The following is a 27,061-nucleotide window of genomic DNA, read 5'->3' on the forward strand; positions in this document are numbered from 1 at the left end:
ATTGCTAGAAACACTGAGATCTGCAAGAAAAATGTTCTGTCACCATAATGCAGAAGGCACAGGTTACTGAAATGTCAATTGTGCTTGTAAGTTACAGTAAGATGTTGCTAAATGCAAGAGATGATGGACAAAGCGGTTCTCAGAGGAGGAAGGAAGAAAAGAATTCAACACAGATTAGAGTGACCCCAGGGCCATTTGAGTTGGCTTTACTTGGCAATCTCAAAAAATTTGAAGAAATTACGTGGCAGTTTCCACTACTAATGGAGTATATTGGACTCAATATTTTTCAAAGCCGTCCTCCTGCTTTTGCTGAGAAACAAGAATTTATGCTAATGAAGAATACTTGGCTGTTCAGTCTTGTTTCCCCTCTGGCTTCATCTTACTCGATTTCTATTTCAACCAAAGATAATTCAAAGAAGTTCACTCAGCTCTTTTCTGAGAATCATTATGGAGAAAATGTGACAAAACAAAATGTTGAGTTTGTTTTATGATTCCAAACAAACCACTTCCAAGATCTCAGTGACACTAAAATATTAGAATAAAGTGAAATGGAGTGCAAAGAGGCACAATGGATATACACATGAAAAGTCAACAGAAAAGAAGCTTGAAAAAATTTATTTAAGGCTATCATTTAATATCCTTAAAGCTTAGCCTTTTTATAACAAAGGTTTTAAGAGGGATATTCACTTCTCAGGCATTTGTAACTGCCAGCCCCTTACAAATAACACATATAATTGGTGATTGAATCCTTTGTGTGTAGAATTCAACTTTTTAGAAAAATAATTTTATCATTAAATATAAATGGAGTTACTTCAGTCCTAATAAATGGAAAATATGAAGATATGGAACTTTCATAGTCTTAAAGCTGTTAAGATAACCGTCCCTTAGACAATAGGTTTTCCATATATAAACCTTTGGCAACACTAAACTCTAGTACAATTATTTCCTGGCATGCAAGGTGTCATAGCTTTGTTACATCCAATGTAAATGACAGAATACAGATTTCAGAATCTCTTAATAACTGGCAGTTGATGCAATGAAGATCTTCATTTATCCCGTTTTTATTCTGCATTTTTACTGGTATTCTCCCAAAAGGTCCCTGCAAAAAAAAGCAGCAGCAATTAGGACATATAAATCTCCCAAGATTTATGAAATATGTGGGGAACATATTTTTTCTGTTTAAGAGTTAGCAGATGTTAGTTCCACAGACCCTTCAATGCCTCTCTCTAATAACAGATTGAAAACAATTGTTCCTAAAGGAAAAGGCTTTTAATAGTTTCTAATAGATTATTTTCCCAAATTGTTTGTTTCAATGCTGAACTACAAACAAACACAAAATATTAAAATGTTAATAAAAACTGTATTTTAACTATACCTTCTAAATTTTTTGAGACAATATTGGTTGTTTCAGATTTTCAAGATCAACTAGTCAAGATCAACTAGTGGTTCAGTAGTCAAAAGACTAAAAGTAATTAATTTTTACAGAGCGGACATCTAACATTTTAAAAAATCTGGCCACTCACATGTGCCTTGGGTTAGCATTTTATTATTTTTGAAACACTTTGTTAATGTTAACAAGTAATTCTTAAATATTAACCTGTTCACAGAGCTTGGATAGAAAATGTTGCTTTTCCAACAGCATTTGCCCATACACAGTCAAACTAAAGCAGGGTTCTTAAATAGTTAGCTATCAGGAACTCAGATTACAGTACCCTATTCCCTAATGACAACCCACAATTTAAGGCAGTGTTTTATATCACGGTCTTTAAAGGCTAATCAATTTGGTGTGATTTTACCAATAAGTAGGTCTGATTTTATAATGCCCATGCAAAGGAGAGTTTTATTTTTCAATAATTTAATATGACCTCACTTCTGGTAACATTCAGTGTTAAAATTCCCCTCAAGTTAGATAGGAAACTATTAAATAGGTTCACCACTGATACAAAATACAGGTTATATTTGGAATGAGTTCATGAGTTCTGTTTAGTGTCTTATCCTTGTAGCACTGTCTGTAACAAAGTTTGTAGCAGTTACAGATATGTCAATAGTTAAGAGAAAAATTAGCAGTATTTTCGCTATCTATGACAAATTCATTTAAACCCCCAGTATATTAAGAATAACACAATCAAAATTCAGGCACCTTTGGGTAACTTTTGTGTTAATCAGCCATTTTAGGAACTCTTTGGCAGCCATATCATCAAGGACTTTGTTGATATCACTCGTGAATGTGCCATCTGCATGTCTTCGGCCCATTTCTTCGGCCACAAGAGCTTTTTCTGGGAAACTTCAAAGGGAAGAAATTATCAAACAATTTGCAGATCAAAATAAACAAACTGTTTAAAAGGACCTCATTACAGGATTCTAATACACTGCACATCTCCTGTGATTTTAAGAAGATAAGGGTTGAGCCTGATGTTATGGCTCTGTACAGCATGATGTATATCACAAAATGCATTATTTTAACAACAGAATAAAGTATGGAAGTCTCCCTTTACCAGATGAGGACTGTTCCTTCAGGTGAGTCTAAATTCCTCTCTAGCATTTTTTGGAAAAGTCATACATGCAAAACATATCTCAGTCTGCAATGTCTGTGCCAAGTAGACTAGACATCAATAAAACTCACAGTAGATTTACTAAGAATTGTTATTTAAGAAATATCACTACTAAAACGTTATAGTCAAATTTTCATACATTTGTTTCTATTTTAATTGGACTTAAGTCCTAGTTATATACTTACAATTAGATTGCATAAGTATTTAGATATTAAGAGCAGCAACTATTTTGGGGGGTTAAAATAACTCAGTTACAACACCTGTATAAAATCTATGTGCTTGTTTGCTGTACAATAGCATTTTATATTTGGAATCAGATCCTGATTCTTGCTCTATCCTTTTTTGACCATTGGAATGTCATTATGCCAAGGGCCTGGTTTAGAAAACTTCCCTCTTGTTTCATTCCATCAAATATAGGAAGATTTTAATGAATTCCATTAAGGTGGGTAGATACTGAAGCACACTGTGCTCTGGGACCTACGACAGGTAGACTGGTTCTTTTCATGCAATAATTTCAGGGAAGACTATATACAAGTTTGCAAATAATACTAAGTATTGGGAAGCAGATGGGTAGTCTACATTTAATTGTCCATCTAGGTTTCTAAGCTCAGTTCATCACAGCTAGGTTGTAATCTCTCTCTCTTACAGATACTGAAATACCCTATTTCTCCTCATGAAAATAAAACATGACAGAAAAACAACTGCAAATCTGAAGATCACTATGAAGTGGCAACAGCCTTTCCCTTCTCTCTATAGCTGACCTCATTTATTTAACTCTGTTTTTTCAGGAAATCATCATTATTTACAAAATTTACTGTTACCTGTTTAGTCTTCCTTGACTACAACACACAATCTTGTCTTACAGATTATATTTTATTGTTATTTATTATTTTTATATAGTGCGAGAGACTTACATAGTACTTTACAGATGGTAGAATATATAATCAGAGGATGAACTGAAATCCCTGCCCCGAAGAGCTTACAGTCTAAAGGCACAAATAAGTATAGAACAGTTAAAAGGTGGGGAGTGGTATGTGCACGGTGTAGCTCCTAACCATGCAGAGTTGGAAATATGATGAGATAGAAGGTGCCTGCAGGAGACTGAAGGTAAGGCCGTTCTAAGTGTAAGACTATCATGAAAAAAGATGCAAAGTCATGAGTGAGTAGATGAAGTGAATAGGCTTGAGAAATCTGCAATGAGTATGTGGAGAACAAGATATTAATTGAAAGAAATCAGAGACATAGGTAAGTCAAAACTGTGGAGCACTGCGTCCACAAAACCGTGAACCATAGCAAAAGAAGTAGAGGTGTCTTAGGAAAGGAAAATAAGTCATAGTTGTAGGAAATGATAGTTATTTTGGCAGCAGCAACTTGGGTAGACTTTGTGGAGCATGGGAAGAGGAAAAGAAGTCATAAGTTACTGCTGGGAATGATCACCAGCACATGGAGTACAGCTGATGACATTGGTAAAAATTTAATCTTGGAAATATTGCAGAGGAAAAGATTGGCTGTGAAAGGGAAAAAAAGAGAAAGTAATTTAAGATGACACTGACTTGAATCATCTCAATGATAGTTAAGGAGACTGTAAGCAATGTTATGTGAAGGGGGAAAGGTGGTAGTTAGAGGAAGGTCTGGTTTAGTTTTAGATATGTTGACCTTAAATATATCTTGACCTTTTAGAGTGTAACAGCATACTGAACAGGTTTGTTTTAATCTGTATTTGAACTTAGTAATTTAAAGTGGTAGCCTAACACCCACAGAATATTTTCTATTACAAAAGAAAAACATGAAGTACAGCAAGAATGATCAAAAACACATCAAGGTTTCATCAGACTTGATTTCTAACCCCAAAAGCAAGGCAAAATTTAATAATAGGAATGGATGGATTCTTACTCTCTTCTTCCTCGTCCGTTCACTAACCAAGCAATGAACTCTTTGGCAGCTTGACCTTCCAAATAAGAGGTGATATCACTGGTGTAGGTGCCTTCAGCATGTCTCTCAAATTCAGCATGACGCTTGGAGATTGCATTGCTGAAAGAAGAGCAATACTCTAGGAGCAGACTGCATAAAGACTTAATTTTTTTTTAACCTTTATTGATTTCTATTTCTCACCCACCAGACTAGCATTTCTTATTAGGGAGAGGGTTTTTTTTTCTTCTCAAATTACTCGATATTTTTTTTTTCTTGATGTCTTTCAGTTCTGAAGGCATTTTCTGTGCTATGCAATACAGTTCTGTGCAGAGATGTCTGAACTAGTTCTGAACAAATCAAATCAGGTGCTGAAAGCAAATATACCTGCATTGGAATGGTCTGCTAGATTAATTAGCTATGATCAACAAACTGTATTGTATTCTACAAGACATGCTTTTTGTTACCTCTTGTGTTAACCTAAAAATTTCAGTTAAGCCACTCCTCCTACCTTCATCTTCATTATTTCTTAGCCAACCTGTTCAGACTTAATTCCTTTTGAATTTACATTTTGAATTATTTTGTGAACACCCTTTTAATCATAATTCTGACCAAGTGATAATCTTGGAACAATTTAAAGCCTGATCGCCTCCAGCTTAATAGAGAAAGACAATTGCCTTCTCCCTCCTTACATCTCATTGTGCTTCTTTCTCTGATATAGCACAAAATTATGTCACACTGGCCCTTAGGAAGGAGACCTGCACTGAGAAGTAGACATATTATGGAATATTTTCCATTAATAAGTTCCCTAGCATTTCTATTTCAGAATTTGCTAATTTCCACCCAGTTTTCAGGGCCTCTAGCTCTTTCTACTATTTTTTATCTTCTTGGGATTTTACCATTCCTCCTAATTTAGTACCATCTGCACTTTTCATCAAGCATGCTAACTAGAGTTGTTTGGAACATTTTTAATGAAACGTTAATTTTTTGAGATATGCTGTTTCATTGAAACTGAAACATTGTTAGAGATTTGTTACTGATACTGACTGTTTTGAATGGAAGGATCTTTGTGATCCGGGCTGTCTTCTTTGGAATTTCTGACAAAAGGAAGAATGAATATAGGTATTTCAATTTGTTTTGCAAAAACACTAACTGGGTTTTTGTTTTATTTGTTTCAAATTTCCACCCCCCCCCAATCCTCTCCCAAAAACATTGTCAAGAAACAAAATTCTGTCCTCCAGCAGGTATTGTGTTCTCCTTTCCTGTAATGAGCGGTTTATGTAACATAGGACTGAGTGCTTAGGGCTGAGCATTTTATCGCGCTTTATTAGCTCTCTGCAAATTGGTGCCTGGCCATTCTCCTTTCATGAGTCTTCTCACTGGTTTTCTTTTCCTCAACATAATGGGTTTTTTTTCTTCAGCCTTTTTCTATACCAAGTTTTTCTTTTTATCTTATTCTCTACTCTCCTGTATTACTTGGAATGTCCTTTCCTGAAATCTGTTCTCATCCTGTTGCATCCCTTGAAGCCATTGCACATAGCTATAGAAAACAGGTACAGGAATAAATAACATACAGACATTTCCTCTTTCCTTGTAAAAAGCAGGTGCGAGATAATTTCTTTTGATAGGTATTTCTTGGATTGCAGTAACATTGTAAAGAATACTGGTTGTTTTCTTTCTTGTCTAACAGAAAATGAGCTTAAACTGTTTTCAAGTAACAAGTTGTGGCAACTAGAATACCTTGAGAGCTGGTCCGGGAATTTGTCATTTTCTTTGTCCTCCTGTCCTTGTTGGCTGTAGTGGAATTCCACAATCATTAGATCATTATTACCAGTACATTGCAGAGCATGCATAAGCTGATAAGATTTTATTGGTTATCATTTAAATATTATGATAAACAACCATGACTGATAGGTGAATATTATAAATAATTTCAGGCTTATGAATTTAAATTAATACAATATCTAGAAATAGTTACTTTATGCTTTAAAGACTTCCACAGGGATTTAAAAGCATTAATATCATAGATTTTTGGATTCTGTGGACAGATGTCTAGAACACAGGGCATAGACTTACATGCTTTTACATTATTCTTGCTCTCAGCTTGGTAGCTTGTGTTTAATCAAAGTATATTTTCAAAAAAACTTGCCAACTCATGCCTTAACAGTGTATTTGTGATACTGGTAAAGTACCCAGTGGTCAACAAAACTTAACCTTAGCTCCCTTTTCACAAATGAAACTTCAGGATTAGAGTATCCATAGAGATGGAAGTTTTATTAAGCCCCAATGGCCCAGATCTTTACATTATATTTACATATCTTATTCATATTGAACTTAATTCATTCACTGAAACAATCTGTTCCAAAGAGGCTGAGATAGTCTTTTTAGATGGCATATCAGATAACATACTGATACTACACTTGATTTATCCAAATCCTTTTGACTGATTTTGCATATATTCCCCATTTCTAATAACGTATTAACATTATCTGTAAGTTTTCCTTAAGTACTTTACTTATTTGGGGATTATATGTGGTCTGTGATGAGAAGCTGAAATCAAGAAACTGAATTCAGCTAGATTTTTGGCTGTTTCTGCATATGGAGATCTATAGCAATGCGACCAAAATGCTTACCCATTTCTTTTAGTGCTCATTAACCATTGCACAAAGTCCTGAGCTCGTCTAGTGTCCAAGTACTTGCTGTAATCACTGGTGAATGTGCCTTGTGAGTGACGTTTCACTTCATTCAGCTGTCTAGATTCATCTAATGGTTCAGACTGGGAAGCTTTGAATGATCTGTGAAAAGTTTAGAACTTGTTAATTGGCAATGATTATAGTACATTCTACAGGTACATTGACTTTTCTTTTAAAAATACTATTTTATACTCTCACAAAGTAAAAGCCAGTGGCATATTGATTACTAGCAGGCTAGTAAAATGAATCAACATAGCAGATGGGATACTACACAATTACAAGGTCTTCTTGGCTAACTAAGGCAACTATTGTTTGTAATACTGAAAACTTCAGTGCTATCCTTTGCAATATTAAAAACTTTTGCCAATTCCAATGGTAGATTAAGTACTGTGTAATAGTATACAAAAACCTGTCTTTAAGTCATAGTACGTTTTGCTGCAAACTATAAGAAAACAAAGTTCAGGCCAAGTGTTTCTAGAAGTTTGTCGTGGTTTAGCCCCAGCCGGGAACTAAGCACCACGCAGCCGCTCACTCACTCCCCCCTGGTGGGATGGGGGAGAGAATCGGAAGAGCAAAAGTAAGAAAACTCGAGGGTTGAATTAAAGACAGTTTAATAGGTAAAGCAAAAGCTGCGCACGCAAGCAAAGCAAAGCAAGGAATTCATTCACTCCTTCCCATGGGCAGGCAGGTGTTCAGCCATCTCCAGGAAAGCAGGGCTCCATCACGTGTAATGGTTACTTGGAAGACAAACGCCATCACTCCAAATGTGCCCCCCTTCCTTCTTCTTCCCCAGCTTTATATACTGAGCATGACGTCATGTGGTATAGAATAGCCCTTTGGTCAGTTTGGATCAACTATCCTGGCTGTGCCCCCTCCCAGCTTCTTCTGCACCTGGCAGAGCACGGGAAGCTGAAAAGTCCTTGACTAGCGCAGCAACAACTAAAACATCTCTGTATTATCAACACTGTTTTCAGCACAAATCCAAAACATAGCCCCATACCAGCCACTATAAAGAAAATTAACTCTATCTCAGCTGAAACCAGGACAAAGTTTGATCTAAAGAATTTACCTTGATTTCTCCTCTGTATCCTGAAGAGGATTTTGCCAGCTGCCTTGAACTATCATTAAAAGGAGCCCAGCAACAAAATAAACACTTTTCATTTTCATTGCCTGTCAAAACAGAAATAAGGCAACAAAGAAAAATGTAATCATCTTTACATACATCTGAATCAATTACATCGAAAAGAGACATCCTTAATGCTGATCTAAACGTGATGATATTGAGACCCTGTGAGGACGAGGTCCATGTCCAGTGCATGGAGACTGTAGTGCCTTGGGTAGGCATTCAAAACATGTAGTCTCTGTTCTAGTCTTTAGGCTCTAGTCTCTATTCTAGAACACAAGGTGAGCTGAGAGCAACTGCATCCTCACTTTCTTTTGTAATATAAAGGTCTGTATCTCCTTTGCTCTGTGTTCTGCTGATGGCAAGCATTAGATCTGTTTCTATAATATCGTTTTATTGCAAAACTAGGATATTGGTGTGTCTTTTTATTTTTTTCCAGCTCATTCACTAGAGAAAAAACAAAGCAAATCTCTGTCAAGAATGCTGTCACATTAGCAGCTCCCCATTCTTTCCTTCTGGCCCTCCACCCTCCTTTTAAAATTTTTTTTTGAAAGAACAGATATTGCAGGCCTCTGGACTTAATAATGACTTATTAATAGATGTGACTCCTTAGAAATAAACAACCACCAAACCACATACTGGCTTGTGTTCAATTCACGATGCGATATGTCAAGTTTTGCTTGTTGCACTATTGACATAATACTTTATTTCAGCTTAAAGGCTTCCATTATGGTGCTATATGGGATACACAAGATATGGGGTATATACTTCATATTAATGATAATAAACCAAAGCAGAAAATGTGTCTCCCAGATGTAATTCTTACTGTTACAGGTCATTCTATTGGCTTCAACCATGTCTGCATTATTATATGTGTCTTCATCACACACACTGTAATAACTTGAGGAGTCTCACTGACTTTAATGTGAGATCATTCAATGTAAACTAGAGTATTACAGTCTGTACAAATGCTTTGGTGACCCACAGCCAAGCTGTGATTCCCTTACTTGCATTAGTGACTGGTTTACTCATGCAAGTAGTACAGTTATAACTTTTAGTGAATAGTCATGGTTGGGAATAAGGCATTCTCTAATCCCCTAATTATGTGTGCTACAATTTTCATTATTTAATGTAGTATTATTAGTCTGTTGACACATGATCCCCTATAGGACAAACAGTTGAACAAAGAAGTGATATTCATTTTAGGCTCACAAAACCCTGTGCAAAAGGGACTATGAGCAGCTAATGGCTAATAGACTCAAAAGTGCTTTCCATAAACAGGAAATGAGAGGAAATCTACTTACAAAATCAACTAGTATGTATTGGGTTTTTAAAATTATTTTGGATTACTTAAATTTATGGAATGAATGTATAGCAAAGGAAATGAATTTAAAATTTGGTTAGGTACTTTTGACCTTGACGAAGAAATTGAATATGCCATTCATTCAATAGCTAAATGCTCATTCATTGAATTATGAATAGTAAATGCTCATTAATTCTAACTTTAAAATCAGTATGGATCACATTATTAATCTGCTGTAAAGCAACAGAAGTTACAATGACTTCACATCAGCAAAATGTCACTGCAAATAATTTCATCAGGTACTTGGACTGATAGTTGTGTATTTGAAAGAGCCCTTCTGCCATCCATGACACTTCCCTATGGGAGTTTATGTAACAGTCTGAAAAACAAAGGGAGACAGGAAAGATGAGTGCATTGAAGTAAAGTGGTAGGTGGCAAAGTAAGAGCCAGGCAAAAACCACCCTCCCCACTAAATGTAATCTGCACTGAACTCCTCTGGCTCCACTGGAGGAGTTATTTGTTGAAATTCAATGATTTATAAAATAAGGCAGTCTGAGTGAAAACATATCTATTCTCTATTGTAATGCCTTGTCACAATAGGCTGAATTTAAATATGCTATGGCCTGGAGGAAGCCATAAGAAAGTTATGAAGGAATGATGTGTAGAGAAGGTGCATATTACTCTCTCTTGAGATTTAAAGCTGGCTCTGTGCTTTATTGTAGTGCAAATTGGGGGAGCTATATGAACATCTCTGAAAAAGTAAACTCCTGCATCAAAAACCTTACTGCTGTAGGACTTCTACTCTCCCCCAGTAGTCTGCCCAGCTTCAGAGCAGATTTTTTATGAAATCTGTTTCTTCCATCTATTATAAAATAACTTAGAGTTGGAGATGCAAAGCTTGACTGTTGGCAGGCATTTTACCTATGGTTAGGAAGACTGTATTGCTTCTGGTACTTTGTGAGGCCTAATTTTTAAAATAATCTTAATGAATAATACAAACATTTTACTAGAATACCTCAGTGTCAGTATCAAAATATTTAAGGCAATCAAAATCTTAATCAAATCTTAATCAAAACCAGGAAAATAAATTGATGAATGTAAGATTTTCTGGTGGATTGTACTATTAGGCAATGGGAGTTGATTTCCCTCTCTCCACCAGAAGCCACTGCCAGTGTTGCTCATTTTTTCATCAGTGTGTATGGAGACTCTTTTCTGCCTTCTGTAATGTCCTGATATATGAGATTTGATGCCTACACTTGCACATATCCTGCTATAACACCAACAAATACCGTAGTGGCCATGTAGTCAGCCCTATTATAACTCTAACTATAGTGTTGAACTCTCTTTTCACTGTTTCAATTTGGAGCTGTAATTTGGTGGTGCAACACTGACATCCAATGTTTATCCCAAAGAATGCATAATTTCACATTTCATAGGCTTCCAACAATGGAACAAAAGCTCTGCCTATGAAGAGACAGCTCTGCTGTGGTCACAAAAATGGTTTGATTGTAATGTAGTGACCCCCATGCTAGCTGATACAGCTGTAAACGAGTTAACTTAGACACCAAAGAAAGTCTGGCTATTGCACCACACATGAGTAAATTTGCCCTACTTAATGGTATGCTAGCAGTTTGGAATACTTTTACTTAACCTGAAAAAATAAAAAAGATAGTTTACAGCTGCCTGTAGCTTTGTTAAACCATGATACAGATTAGATATAAACCTAAGTCACTGAGGTGGAATGAAAGAAATAGTCTAGTCATTAATCCAGCCTCCTTATAGTAATATCAGACACCAAAAGCTATTCTTTTATATAAAACTTATAAAAAAACATATTCAAAGCCCATTGCAGTCAGTAAATAGATTTTCAGTGATTTCAATATGTCTTGGCTCTAACTCATGCCTCAGTCCTACAGAGCTTTCAGATGTGAACAGTCCCATTGGACACTTTATGCCTTAAGAATATGTTTAAATTTAAATGCATGTTTAGCTTCTTTCTAAATTTTTCAGAATCCAAATCTGGAGAGATTACAAAAAAGAAAGATGTATAAATGCAGGTTTTTGAAATTAATACAATTTTCAAATAAGAGAATCCTTATTAATAAAATAAGCATTTTCAAAAGCTATTAAACTTCTGTCAAATATGTTTTTTCAAAAATTTAGAATCAGTTTTGTTTGTTCAACGTTTAGTACTTGCTATTGGTAACCCAAACAAGCAACAGCAGTTTTTGACAAGTTAAAGAAGCTACAGTTTTTAAAGAAGAAATTGTTATTTTATTCTTGGGAACACAAACATGTTTTGTAGAGAAAAAGAGATGATCAGCAAAATAATATTTGTTTAGTTTATTCCTGCTAATCAATTCATCTCTTGATCAGAAGAAAGGTTTTATTTGCTCTAAGTTATTTAGGTCACCAGTAGATACTGCAATCTTACTGTCAAGGTGCAGGAAAACTAAGGCTAATCTTACACAGAAAATTTTTGTTCCTATGCATATTAGACTAATGAAAACGTTTTAATTTCTTTCTGATTGGAGATGAAAAACTTAACACATCTCAGTTTGAACCACCAGAAAGTATGTAACAAATATGTCTCTCAAATCTTGATCAGAAACTTACTTGAATATTATTTCCTTGATCAACCTGATTTTGCTAGTTTTTCCAATATATTTTACTGCAGATGTCTTTTTTACACTATGTGCAATTTTAACTAGCTTAATTTCATTGAGTTTTCAAAAAAGAATCTTTCAAAAGTCAGATTTGTATCTATTTCCAGTTTAAAAATATTAATTATGGAGTTACAGCAGTAAAAAAGGGAATCGTTTCATATGAAAATGTATGAATGAATAAAATAATTTCTATTGACATGCAACTGTTTACAAATAGCAATTATTTCTAATTATAAAGAAATCACTTTTTCAGGTAGATGTACTTTACATCTAATTTACCTACCATGTTATAATGCCTTGTGGAAAGTTCTGTAAAATATAGCGGTTCTAGCCTAAGGAAATCCATAGTAGGATGGAAGACTAAATTAAATTTTATACAATAATCACAATAACTATTGAAAGGCTTTAATTTTTACTTTTGTGCTATAAAATTTCCTTTTCAGATCTTATAGTGATATGAAAAGAATAGTTGCTTGAGACAAACTAATCTAAAAGTAGGGCAGAGGACTAGCAATCTGTAGGGCGATGGAGGGACAATCTGTCTTGGACAGTTTTAAATCAGTGTCTATATAAGCTCACTTAATTTGTTTGCATTCTGCTAATTTAATCTCTGTTGATTCATATTTAGGCAGTATCTATAAGGAGTGAATATTTTTAAACTCATGTTCATTAAATATCTCTAGAGGAGATACTAAAGGAGATAAAAATATAAAAATCAATAATTATGTATCTCACATTTAAATTCTTACTACAATGCATGTCTTTCATGTTCTCATGGTTAATCTTCCTTCTTTCAATTGCTTCTGCAACCCAAACAGTTGATTTCCCTTTTTCCGATCATTCTCTGTTGAACTAATTCAATAGATTAAAGATTTAAATGATTATGTCATTAACTCCAAACATCCATGATTATAACCACAGAAGAAAACACCAATTTGCTGAAAGATCCTGCACCTCTATTGCAAACTTTGGGCAGTACAATTCAGATAACACACTCAGCTTTCTCAAACAAATTATACTGGTAGTTCATATAAATCTTACCTTTTTATAGTTTGAAGTGATACGTAGCAGTTGCAGAAAGAGATGCTACTCTCTCTTCTGGAACTATGGCAAGCCTTGAGGATCCTGAGATCTGCCTAGCTGCCTCTTGCACAGACTTATATATATACTGTTCAGCTCTAGTAAGCATTACGAGAGTGCATCATTGCTGACAGTTTCCTTATTCAACTTAAAAAAAAAAAGTAATCATATTTTCTATTCATTTCATTTGATAATTTTACAAGCAATTTCACACATTCATTCTGCTTACTTTATGACATCAATGCTAACATGGATTTGCAAAAGGAGTGAGGTAGCAATGTCCAAAGAAGTAAATATCAAACAGAAGGGCATTAGGATGACAAACAGTGGGCTAAAGGTGCCTGGGATTAAGGCAGCAATTTCTCCAAATTCTGATTTGCCACATTTAACATTTAGTATTGAGCAAAATGCCGGTCCTGTTGACATCAATAGCATGAACTTCACCTATCAATTTTAAATCAAGGTTTATAACTTTAATATACTGTTAATAATAACCAACACAACTCCCCCAAAGCCCTTGAATGATTCTTCAGGTAATCTTGTGCCATTATAATGAACGTGAAGAGATATGAAGTACTGCAGTGATGGCTACCCACTATCAAAGCTAGCACAGGTCAAATTTAACAAAAAGATTTGATTACCCTTAGATGTAAAATGCCAACTTTGTAAAGTCTACTGTATGCGAATTCATACTCACTTGAGATTTGTATGCCAAACATTCATTATAAACTGAGTTTCACAGTGTGGCCTACAGATTTATGCAAGATAAGCCTTTTGCTCACGTCTCCATTCCCTACAAGGAAAAAAACCAAAACAGATTTGAGCTTTGTAGCTGTGTGTGTTCTATGCAACTATTGTTAAAGTCCTAAACCATTCCATAATAGGGGGAATTTCATAGCTGTAGTGGGGCAGCATTGCCAAAGAAGACTATGTTCAGCCATCTGGTGACCATAGGTAGGAGAGATTGACACAATGCTTGTCAATGGCCCTAGCAGCTGAAAAATCCTGCCAGTCAGGAATATGGGTCTTCCATTCTGTCTATGAAGCAACAAGTGAGAAACCTCCCTTTAAGAAATTCCTGGCAAAGTTTTATTTTTTTTCAGACTTTTTCATACATCATGATAATCCATTGTAAAATGCAAAAGGACACCAAAATTGAAATATTATTACATATGTAAGGTGCCAGGCAGTCATAGAATCATAGAATGCTTTGGATTGGAAGGGACCTTTACAGGTCATCTAGTCCAACCCCCCTGCAAAAGCAGGGACATCTTTAACTAGATCAGGTTGCTCAGAACGAGAAATGACCTTGAATGTTTCCAGGGATGGGGCCTCCACTACCTCTCTGGGCAACCTGTTCCAGTGCCTCACCACCCTCATTGTAGAAAATTTCTTTCTTAAATCCAGTCTAAATCTGCCCTCCCTTAGTTTAAAACCATTGCTCCTTGTCCTGTCACAACAGGCCTTGCTAAAAAGTCTGTCCCTGTCTTTCCTATAGGCCCCCTTTAAGTCCTGGAAGGCTGCTATAAGGTCTCCCTGCAGCCTTCTTTCTCCAGTCCAGGAGACACATTAAATTTGAGGGACTTCAACCTTGAGTTTCAGTTCTGCTCAGTAGAGGGAAGGGTCTCAAATCAGTGGACATCTCACTGAACATTAATGACAGCCTGTGCTCCAGTCTGGAGTGGCCCATGGTCTAATTTGTGGCACGAAGCATACATATTACAGCAAACCCTTTTATTTCCCCTAACACTGCTCCAGGAAGCAAGCAAAGAATCTTCTTCAGTGAGGTGATTTTCTGCTGGCTGACCACAGCCAGCTTGGCATAGCCCATACGACACAACTGAGGCAGTGTACAAATATAATAACCCTAGTGTTTGCCTGGAGTGGCAAAAAAAATTGAATGGATCCTTCCTAGAGCTCTATCCTAAATACCTTGCTGTGGTACCACAGTATGGGTTTAGGGAAACATTAAGTCTCCCTACATAGTCAATTTTATTTTTAAATAGTCAATTTTTTTTTTTTTTGTGTTAGTGTAATTTTTCTTTGCTCTTGGATCCATCTACTGAGATTCATGGTCCATTTTTGTCATTTCTAGCTACAATGCAAATGTCTACTAATGCTGCTGCTGAAAACTTAAGAGCACAGCTTCTGTTCCTCTCATCAGTGCCTTCTGTTTGTACCTTCAGTCATTTCCGAGAGCCTTATTTTCCCTTTTTGTTACTCATCTTTTTAATTACTACTTCTTTCCCCTCTTTTTCACATGTTCTCTGCCCCATGGCCTCTTTCTTCCTGCTCCTAATTGTATTTTTCACATCCATTCAGAGTCATGGATTCCCAGTCACTGATTGGCACAGGATATACAAACTTGCATAGATATTTATCAAACTTGGCTTTTCAGGTTTTTTTGCTTGAAACAACCAGAATTACCATCTCCATATACCAACCTTCCCTAGGCAAACAACTGTGTCACATCTAAGACATGGTGCCAAAGGAGCCAAAATAACCCTCGAAACAACCTTGTACCCCAAATCTACTTATTTTCATGAGATGCCGATTTCACTGAGATACTTTATCTCAGAATTATTTTTTAATCGACTTTCTATTTAAACTTTATGAGCGTTACATAGGGGATGCAAAATCACATTTTAAATGTAAGCTCAGCACTAGGTGTTAGCAGGCGCTGTCTCCCCGTGAAGTTGGTCAGCTTTGCGGCTCCTGCGGGCGAAGGCGGGCTGCCCAGCCCTGCAGTACCCCGACAGGACAGCAGATGGTGATCAAAGGGCCGTTTAGGCCTTTTTTACACCAGGATGACACATGCACACTTGTTGAAATGGATTGCTACAGACAATTATCTCACTGCATGCTGAGTTAAAGATACATAGCTTTCTAAACAGGCAATACAGAATGTAAGACAATATCATCTCCTCCAGGAAACAGGCAGTTCTTTTCTTTTTGTTTAGCTCTGTTTATTTTCTTGTGTCAGATAAAGTTCCTTTTTTACAGTAGGATGATTTCAGAAAAAAATATATGAGAGCAGCTCAGTGCACCTGGTTGGGCAGGTTGTTACACAGGCTATATCATCTAGCAGGTCATCTAGCATCTAGAAGGTGGCTGATTATTTGTTTTTCAAGTGATACACAGACAATAAAAAGTACAGGAAAGAAGTGAACACCCATCAAGAACCATGCAACATTCATAACTGAATCTATAGTAATACTATTTCAAGAGCACAGCAAACAGGAGTTACTAAACAGAAGTAGAAAATTGTAACGAGTGCATGAAACATGCATATATACTCAGGTTTTTTCCTTCTCACATTGTAAAATACAATAGTTAGATGGCACCCTATGGCAAAAGTCAAGGGCAACCTCACTCTCCTCTATATTATAGTTCACATATGAGACAGTACTTCGACTGAGTCAGACTGAGATAGAACCTGAAAGTGACCTGCCTTCAGGAAAGTTGCATCTTCATGCTTTTCATGATTCACTTGGAGTCATTAAAAGATCTATATCTTGGGTTCACTGTATTTGGAGTTGATCAAATTTTCCTGCACCACCATCTCAGCATCAGGTAATGGCTGCTATTAAGGACAGTGTACTGTGCTCACTGGACAAAAAAATCTGTGGGGAAAGTTACAGAAGAGGTAAAATGAGAAGCAGAATTCTTACCAGCTGCACACTGAACCTCATGGTCTAGCAGTGACAATTCCAGTTGGCATGGCTTTTTGGAAAAATAGGACCAATGTATTTGTTGTAACTGGCTAGCATATTCTGTATATCATAATTTTCTAGGATGTTTTTCTCAACTCTTTAAGTGTTGGTGCAAGAAAAAAGTAATTAAAAAATTCAATTGTCAAGGTTTGAACATTTCAATGAATTAGGAAGTTGCTGACTTTTGAAAGTAAAAAAGTAAAAAAATCCCCAACAAATGCTTTCAAAAAAGTGAACCCCCCACATTTTTCTGTATATTTATTCATTACATATTTATTGTTATTATATTATTATCTGTTATATATTTAAAGAACGTGGGAGGGAGGAGGATGTATCTTGGGGTATGACTACAGGCCCACACCCTTTTCTTTCTTACATTGCACGGAAGGCATTCTCTCTCTATCCTTGTCAACCATCAGTTCAGAGGCTGAGCTGTGCAGCCCCTTTTATTTTCCTATCCTTGCTGCATGATAATCAGCCAAAAGAGCCCTGCACTCCCCTTCTGAGAATTAGTGCAACATATGTAGGAAGAACATATGTGTAAGCACATACATAAAACATATGCATCCTGTTACATACATACATGTGTACATATATATAACACACAGAGATGTGTGCATATGTATGTGTACAACTCCATGGCTACACTTTGGAGAGCAAGAATGGCTTTCTGAAACGGAGGATTGGTTTAGGGACTCTAAGCCTTTCCACAGCATGCAACTCCATGCTCACTGCCATGGATGCTGATGGATTTGCACCTCAGGAAAGAGAGCTATTGTAACTGTGCTGCAGCCCACACTGCCTACTCACATACATTGGAATCACTCCATTTGAAGTCAATGGAGCTGCATCAATTTGCGCAAGCAGAAGAGCTGGCCAAGTATGTACTAGTTACTTTACATTCTGAGAAGACAATGTTCATAATTGAAAGTAATACCAAATGCTCTTAGCAAATACTATGAATTATTCAGATTAAATATAGAGCCTTCAAATGACTCTATAAAATGTTCTAAACAGCTGTGCCTTGTAATTGGAACTGACTGGCAAACTGGAAAGTATTGAATGTAGTCTGAATTTGACTTGATATCTGAGTAAAATGAGTATAACACTAACCATATTCTGGAGCCTGGCTGGGCTTATACTTGGTTTTCTACTAATGCTGTTTTCTCTTCAGGCCTTTTCTTCTTTGCAGCTGCAGTAATCCTAAGTGAAGCAAAGCATGTAGCTCCACGTTTGAGGTATGAGGATTGCATGTTCATTGATATGTACAGCTCACACAGCATGAATGAGGTAGACGATGAAAATAGGTGTTGGGGAATGAATGGTTTGGAGTGGAACCAGTGGTTTTCTACTATTTATGTACACTTCAGTTCCTAGAATAAAGCAGTTTTCGCTTTGGAGCTCTAGTTTTATTTTGTAAAAGCTAACCAGGATTCATAGTGGAAACTGACTTGTAAACCACTGTATCTGTGGCTATTTATCAAGGGCCTGTCTACTTAATTCAGAACAACTATGTCCCATCTTCAGAGGCTTGTATACCTTGTTTATATGACAGATATTTGAAGACTAAGTTTCATTGTCAGAAGTGGTATTTGTGGGTATCTGAAGTGTGAGATCCTTATTCAAAAGAGAAAAGAAGAGTAGAAAGTGCTCAGCATTTTCTGAAAACCAGATCCTCTAAAACATTTGAAAGTGGGAAGCAAAACTTTGAGGATATTCATTCATCAGCTTAGAAAATCTTGTCACAAAAGCTATAATTTCTTAGTTTCATAATAAATTGTGTTCCAGTGTTGGCTCTTACATACCATATTCTATGTCTGAAGTATAGGTATATATACTTTTTATTCATATATAAGGCTAACTCTTAAACATATTTTTGTAGCTTCAGCTTGATTCCTTAGGACAAGCCCTTTCACCTTGAACTGTGTTGAAGATCTGTTACAGAAGAGCCAATACTGTAGGCTAGATTAAAAAGGAATGGGGCAAATAACTGTTCAGTGAATGTTTGTGGTGATGCTTATAACAAGGATTGTGACTGTAGACAGCAATGCAAAATGGAGAAGTTCTCTTTCTAGAGAAGAAAAGGCTTGGGAGGATCTTACCACTGTATATAAATATCTGAAGAGATGGTATAAAGAAGATGGAGCCAGGCTCTTTTCAGTGGTGCCCAGTGACAGAACAAGAGGCAACAGGCACAAACTGAAACACAGAAGGTTCTGTCTGAACATAAGGAAACACTTTTTTACTATGAGGGTGACCAAACACTGGCAGAGGTGGCCCAGAGAGGTTGTGAAGTCTCCATCTTTTTAGATATTCAAAAGCCATCTGGACATAGTCCTGCGGTACTGGCTGTAGGTGGCCCTGCTTGAACAGGGAGGTGACCTCCAAAGCTCACTTCCAACCCCAACCATGCTGTGATTCTGTGATACTGTGATGTGCTCTGCACCATTTCTCTGTGCTCTGCACATACTGTGATGCACATACTGTGATACTGTGATGTGCTCTGCATTTGAAGTGCTCTGCACCATTTCTAATGAATGACTGCAACGTTAGGTTATTAGCAGGGGCCAGCGATTTGATGTTGTGTATGTTTTTAAGAGGGTTTTTTTTGACACTCACAGCATCCTAGGACATTTTCCCCCAGGTCATCAAAGTACATGGTTGCTCAATCATAAAGCTTTCAGGTTAGACATTATTCCAGCAACTCAGTGTAAATGTCACACTCTGCTGAAGACATATTCCCATTCTTTGGCAAGAACACTGTGTAAGGCAGATAAATTAACAACAGGAAAAACAATGAAGCAAAAATGACAGCAGCATGATGCACTTATTTTTTTCATGTTTTATCCCCACAACTGCTTCCTACAAGCCAAGGTAAATGGTGGACTGTTTGGAAGATGTGTACTCTGATTGCCTTAGGAAACAGGCATAAGGGCAGATTAATAATGAAACAGCTAATGCATCCCTTGGGAAAAAGATACCTTCTGTTATTTTATTTGACACATTTTCCTGAAATGTCCCTTATTCCAAATACTTCCAGAAGCTTCTGACTACAGACCTGTGGGCAGGGTGTGAACAACACATTGCACCACTTTATTACTTATAGTATTCACAAAGGGCCAATTTATCTGGCCAAATTTCCAGAGCTTATAGGATTTTCAAACGTATAAATAAAAATAAAGGTGCAGAAATTTAAAGAGAACTTAATATTTATGGGAGATTGATACCATGCTTTTTTTGAAAATTGCTCTAGGTTCCCATTGACATATTCAGGTATCTAAAACCTTTAAGCATCTGGGATAAGAGCTTGATTTTTCTCTCTTTCACCACAATTTTGCAATGGTTTCTGTAGTGTTGTATCAATATAAGAAACTGGTAGTTAAATCTCAGTAATTTCAACTGAATTGTATTCCTTATTTGTAAAATAACTACATTACTGAGACTACTGTTGTGTGCAGCAAATGCACATAGGACCATATATTCAACATCTAATTAGCACCACTTCATGTTATATTTGCTTAATGTTAACTTTCTTAGAGCTATAATTTTTTCCTTTAACCATTATAGCAGTTGAATTTTAATTACATTACCAACAAAAAGCTCATTAACGTCACGTAATTGGCAGCGTTTCCAAAAAAACCTGAACTAATTGAGTATTTTCTGAAGAGTTCCCATCAAAGTATAATTTAACCATTACAAACAGCTTGGCAACTACATTTACATAAAGATGTGTCTGAGGAATGTTCTCATGTGTGGAAAATCAGATTTGATATTGCCATTAACAAAATGAAGGAAGCTGTTACATAGCAAATCACTTCTACATTTTAATGATTTTGGCTAAACCCCATGTTCTTGTCAAGAGGGTCAAATGAAACCCCTTGCTTTTCCACAAAGAAGCAGCAACTGATCTCTGACTGAGAGTTAGGAAGCAGCTTGCTTTGTGGGAAGGCTACTCCACAATCTTTTTCAGGTTCTTTTGTACTCTCACTGGCTAATAGCAGAGATGAGATACTGTGTTAGACAGACCATGGTTCTTGTGCAGTAGGCTAACTCAGAATTTTTTAAACACATGACCAGAGAATCATTTAATCTACAATGGATCTCTTGCCAATTATCTTGTTCATATTCTTATATTATGACAGGACTGATTTAATTATTAATCAAAAGAATACAAGTATTCCAATCATTATTAGCCTCTAGCATTTTTAAAGACTCCCTAAAATAGTTTCACTGGAAACAAAGCAAAGAAAGCCTGCATAATCCTTTGATCCTTCCCCTCCAGTCTGGGATGAATGACATTGAGATTAATTTGAATGCTGAGGCGATGATTAGAGATTAAAAACAGGCTAATATGGCTCACATATTCTGAATACAGGAAGAAAAAACACTGAGATAAAATAGCTATCATGAATGTCCTGCTTTCATATTTAAACCTGAACACTGAGAGTTCTGCAGAATCAAGGTTTCAAATAAGATTTGAATAAAATTTGAACACAGCATTCAATATTCTCGATAATTATCCAAACTTCAGCTTTAAATATTGTGTGTTCCTATCCCTGCTTGGATTCTTTCCAAGAAATTGGAAATAAATTTCAAGAAACTGGTTCTTGTTAGGATGCTAATTAGGTACTTGCACTGCTTTCTTTGTCCTTTCCCATTTTACAGTTGTAGTTAACAAATGCAAGCATATTCATCTGGCAGTGTGCCTTTGCAATGGACCACCTATCTTTGGATTGCAGAATGTAAGTTTAAGCAAGATGGCAATAAATGAACATGGCCATTTTACATTCTGATTTTATTTTTTCTATCAAACAGGTGTTAAATGTGCCAAAAGATGTATTAGCCTAACATTTGCTAATATACAATATCAAAAGTGGATGTAAACATCAAGTTTAAAACTTCAAGGTTCCTGTTATCAATTCACCTGGAAACTATATAACCTGGGCACTGTTATCATTGCATTCTCCCAGAGATATATCAGATGCCTTATCATGCTCTGAATAGCCTACTTATTCTGACAAAGAAAAACATTGTTTGAGGAAGTGGGTCATATGTGTGTAGAGGTGTTTGCTGGAAAGGCCTGGAATTCCATGGTTCTGGTCAGTATACCACTGAAAAAGAAAAAAAAAAAAGCCATAAACCCCCTATGTTATGTCTTCAATTCTGCAATAGTTAAACAATACAAGAACTTTATTTTATTACCATACAGAAGAACGTGGATGCCTCAAGAAAACAGAGGGACTTACTAATATTTTTTCTTTTCACCAATTTCCAGTATACTCATCTTCTTGCTGCAAAAAAGTTTCTAAACCTTCTGTAATCTAGCAGTAAGCATTACTGCCTCAGTACTGACAAGTCAGTTGTATCAAGTCAGGCAAAAGAGCTTTGAGATGCCCTTAGGGATGAAATGCCCTTGACCTGCTGCATGGCCTTGGCAATAGGGGTCACAGTCTTGCTTAGGAATACTGAGCTGTAAGCAACAAGCTTTCAGCTAACTGTTGTGGAATTCTATTCAAAACATCCTGCATTACAGCAGGGCCATGAACATTATGAATGATATACTGCAAATAAAATACACATGTGAATTATGCTAACTTTTAGAAATAACAGACATTCCCCTGTAGCTGAACTAGAATGACTACACCTGCATACAGTATTCCAGATACTTGAGAAATAACCCGGGTTTGCTAAATACCAGTGAAGGAGGCAGAAAATGTGGAATACACAAAAGGGCCTACAAAACCCAAGTGCAGGACGATCTCTGTGTGATCCCTTTTTTGGGAGTTCATGGTCCTGGGAAAGTGGACTCAGGCAGAAGGCCATTACATTTGATAGCAAGCAAATACTTTGGTCATTAGCCCCGAGAAAAAAGGTGCAGAAGCAGAGCTTAGCATGTAATTCAGAACTACTTTTCCCCTGTTCATTCCTCATTTATATCCTCAAACCTCTTGCCTACATGTTTCTCTCTTTGCCTGCACCTGCTACCCCAAGCAAGTTTTGCAGAGAACTTGTTTTATTTCTGATCCTGGATATACTACTTCGATACCTTATACCCTTTTTGCTTGTTTCACCTTGTGCCTGTGGCATGCATGTCCAGTTCAAGATAGAATCCATCAGAACCAATGATGGGTTTGGCCCCAGAAGCCAGCTCCTTCATCTTCCTTTCTTTTACTAGTTATCAGCAACTTTCATAAGGAGGCTGGATTCTCATTCTTCTCCCTGGCTCATTTTAAAAGCCTCTAAGTTATTCTTGACAAGAGAGAAATCCTGCTAGCATCCAAAGGGCAAGAAGGAAAAAAAAAAAAGAGCAGGCAAATCCTTTGAGGAAGAAATTGTTTATGAAGAGTAACAAATCTAGCAATTGCCAGATTTTGAAGCATGTTCAGTTGAACTGGGTTCTTAAAAACATTGCCAAATGTCAGATAAGCTTATTGATAAAGCTACAAACCACTGTTCAAAATGAAAAATAGCCTATTATTTACCATTGCCTGGAAATCCACCTGTGCATTAACCAGAGCTTTTGCGATTTGTGCTGAGTTCTGAAAATGTACATTATCTGAAAAAGGAAAAAAAGATATTGGCTGTTGAAACGTGTAAATACCACAAAGCATAAAGTTATAGTGCATTAAGTTGTGTCCACTAATTATCAAGCGATACAGTTGACATTACTAAGAATGAGTAAGCATCTTATAGTATGTCATATGGAAATCTACCAAAGATCTAAGTACTGACCCTAATCAAAGGCATAGAAAGATGCTTAATGTTTTTCAAACAAAGTGATTCTGGCTCTGTATTTGTACTGCCATTTGCAAACCTCACCATCTGCTGTTCCATGGATGAGAAGATACTCTACATTTTGGAAATTCTTTGCTCTTGCCATCACAGTTGAATTCTGTTGAGAGGAAAAATGAACAGTTCAGCAGCTTAAATTTAAACCACTCAGTCACAGAGCTGAAAGGCTTTCATTACCTAGTAGAACAACAATCAAACATTTGGACTGGCATAATAATGACAGCAGTGACTTCATATCAATCTGAGGTTCTAATAGAAGCCACATATATTTAGTGCCTTTTCTAAGGGCCAGTTCACAAAAAGCACAGCACTTGCCATGTGTCATTCCCTGAACACTATAATTCCTGGCTACCCAGACAGCTCTACCAGGGCAGTTTGGTATTGAGCATTTCTGTTCTTTGAATTGGGATGGAGAATAGGTACTGAGAACATGATCCAAAATCTTTAACAGGAGTCTTTCCACTAACTTCTTTGGGCATTAATTCAGGCCTCTCTGTATCCAGAGCTGGTATGTGTGCTGCTAAAGGAAGCTATAGACTTCCTATTAATGTGAAGAAAAGAAGAAAGGCAACCTGTTCCAGGTAGGGGAAGATGTTCTGACCGTTTAGTATGCTTATGATGTTATTATCAGAGAGCTAAATTTGCATGAAGCAGTTTGCATACCACAGCTAACAGTACCAATCAAAATCTTATAAACATCAACATTTTAACCTCTCTCATATGAGTTCTTTCCGAGGCTAATGGTTTGCACTGGCAGAACTGTCTGACTTGTCCAAGTGAGGAAATAAGGATCCTTCAATTTAGCATATTTAGGATTGACAAATACAAAACCACAAGTAACTATGAAGATATGAATTTCACAGCAATAGCTTAGCTGCTACAGGACTGCCACTATAAGAGCTGGTGGGTCATTTTCTTTCTTCACAGTTCTACTTGTCCATGGAAGTGTGATTCAAGTTTAAGGCAGATGAACACAGAAAGAGAATTCTCACCTTGTAGTGCTCAAGATTATCGGACTCTACTGGAAGACCCATAAATCGTTCTGTGTAGATAGATGCTGCAATATTAAAGAAGAAAAAAGCTATAGATAAAGAATGTACAGATATTTTTGTGCCTCCAGTGACACGTAGCAAATTCAATGTTGTTTATTTTAACTGTATCTGTTCTGCTTGGTTTCCTCATAATACACCAAATTTAAACATATTTTTCAAAAATCACCTATGAAGGTTAATTAATAAATGTTCTCCAAACAGTCCTTGCAGAAAGAGTGGTTTGATACTCATCTGTGGAACAAACAGAAGGTTTTGTGGATAAAGGTAATTAATTGACACTGCTTTATGCTATTGGGTTGAACTCCAGAAGTCAGCTGAATGAGCCAATGAAGCCAATAAAGGCGCATGGTGGAAAGATGACACAGACTATTTTTGACACCTTAAAAAGAGAAGCTGAGCAGAATTCCAACCTGGGATGTGTATGCGTATATACAGTAAAGATGGATATATTTGTTGTCCTTTTCCTATTGAATGGATATATGCAGCAATTAGGGGGAGCAGGAAATGATACAGGCTTGCACTGAAAAAGTGGTGCAATTGCTGTTCGGGTCTCTGTTCAGTTCCTTTTTCTAACTACAACAAAGACTCCTAACAGATTTGACAAAACAAATGTGAATAACTGAACAGTATCTATCACCAAGAAATCATTAGGAACAGCTATCTTTGAGCTGCCTGGATATTTATAATGTAACTAAGAGCTGTTACAAAAATTTGTGGAAATGATGCAGCAGATGTCACTACCAGAAAATTACTTTCTTTATGACCTTGTCTTGAAAGAGTAACTGACACATATTGAGCAGTCAAGTTGCAGTATTACAATAATTTTATTTATTTAATAGAGTCAGGGCTTTCCGACAAAGAAGAGCTGGCATCTTTCCCTCCCGTAAGAGAGGTGATGGCCATTGTAATCAGTAAGGAATTGGCATTGTCTACCTTGTTGTCCAGTTTGATACTCTTCATTAGAATAATTTTGTTAAAAAGTAGAAATGAGAATCCTCCCAGGAAAGGAAAATGACTTAATGTACTCGTGTTCCCATGGTTTATTAGATATCCTTTGCATATGTTACCACTGAGTGCTAAAGATGTGTACTATATCCCCCAGATCAGCCAAGTAAGGCTCCTGAAGATAATTTGTAATAAACTAAGTACCAAAAAAATCTAAGTAGCCTACCTTTTATCAAAATCCTTTATAATTCAATGAAAACAGGAAATGTGCAATATCTGTTGTCAACACAGTGTCAAACAACCATATTGGGCTTAAGTTTTCAATAAAATAGACTCTTTGTGAATGGCTGGCATTTCTACAGTATTCTGAGCCAAACTCTCCACTCTCTTCTACCAGTATAGCTACAACAATCCACAGAGGTCAGCAGAATTGCATTATAATGACTAAGTGGAAGATTCAGCTTGTCAATTACTGAGGAAGAAAAAGGAGATAAATTGTGAATTTTAATAAAACAGTCACAGATGTAATGCTTTTAACTATATATTGTCCCCAAATGTAATTTTCCTTGCCATCTTATAACTGTTCAGCTGTTATTAACTCTGACACAACATGGAGGTGAGTGGGAGGATTTTAGAGAAAAGATTATGGTCCAGACTCTAATCTGTGCATCTAAAAGAGGGTGGGACAGGATTTGTAAGCTCTAGGTACTCTGGCATACTGATACTACTTAGAGACTCAAATATGTAGCATCCTGTAGTTTTGTCCCTAACACAGTTCCATTGTCCCTAAAGTTAACATGATCTGTTTGCCAAAACTTATGACTTATGACTTCCTTCAGTTTCCTTCCTTCCTTAGTGGAGGTACATTTGCCTGTTTGGATTTTACAATGTGTTTTTAGCAAGATTCTTTAACTCCTGAAAATTCAGCTAAAGTAAAGATTGCAATGGTGCAGGTCTAATCTACTTTAACTTAAAAACTTCATTCCATTTTTAATGCTTGGACAAATGTTTATAACTCTTCTTTTGTTGAAGGAGTTTTGCAAAAATACTGCTTTATGCCTTCATTCTGGAAATAATTTTGTGATCATGAGTGAAAATGCCTTAAAAAAATCTTGATGCCAGTGAAAACATGAAGACTATGCTTCCTGTGTCATACAAATGTTTTCCCCTTTGTTTGCAAAACACCATAAATACAAGGAATGTCTGTGCTAGCAGTCAGGGAAGGAATCTTTCC

General features: G+C 36.5%; 2 protein-coding genes across 3 annotated transcripts in view; both read right to left on the reverse strand.

Annotated features, from left to right (window-relative positions):
* Positions 1-688: 688 nt before the first annotated feature.
* Positions 689-19,904, reverse strand: GCG (glucagon). 2 transcript variants are annotated; one of them, XM_072874075.1, is made up of 10 exons: positions 16,777-19,904; positions 14,023-14,118; positions 13,287-13,472; positions 12,981-13,097; positions 8,223-8,323; positions 7,094-7,255; positions 6,201-6,254; positions 4,446-4,583; positions 2,141-2,284; positions 689-1,099 (listed from the first exon to the last, which is right to left on the reverse strand). In XM_072874075.1, the coding sequence occupies exons 4-10, from the start codon at positions 13,011-13,013 to the stop codon at positions 1,075-1,077; spliced, it is 657 nt and encodes a 218-aa protein (XP_072730176.1). In that variant the 5' UTR covers positions 13,014-13,097; positions 13,287-13,472; positions 14,023-14,118; positions 16,777-19,904; the 3' UTR covers positions 689-1,074. The 2 variants fall into 2 exon arrangements, with proteins under 2 accessions (XP_072730176.1, XP_072730177.1); XM_072874076.1 differs by lacking the exon at positions 12,981-13,097.
* A 1,658-nt stretch (positions 19,905-21,562) lies between these two features.
* Positions 21,563-27,061, reverse strand: part of FAP (fibroblast activation protein alpha) — a 41,327-nt gene continuing 35,828 nt past the window's right edge. The window contains exons 23-26 of the mRNA XM_072874074.1: positions 24,823-24,887; positions 23,858-23,930; positions 23,521-23,594; positions 21,563-22,149 (exon numbers count right to left, since the gene is read on the reverse strand). Coding sequence (XP_072730175.1) covers positions 22,048-22,149; positions 23,521-23,594; positions 23,858-23,930; positions 24,823-24,887 — 314 coding nt within the window. The 3' untranslated portion in view covers positions 21,563-22,047. The remainder of the gene's footprint in view (positions 22,150-23,520; positions 23,595-23,857; positions 23,931-24,822; positions 24,888-27,061) is intronic.

Source organism: Ciconia boyciana, chromosome 10 (genome assembly GCF_034638445.1).
Source record: "Ciconia boyciana chromosome 10, ASM3463844v1, whole genome shotgun sequence".
Lineage (NCBI taxonomy): Eukaryota > Metazoa > Chordata > Aves > Ciconiiformes > Ciconiidae > Ciconia > Ciconia boyciana.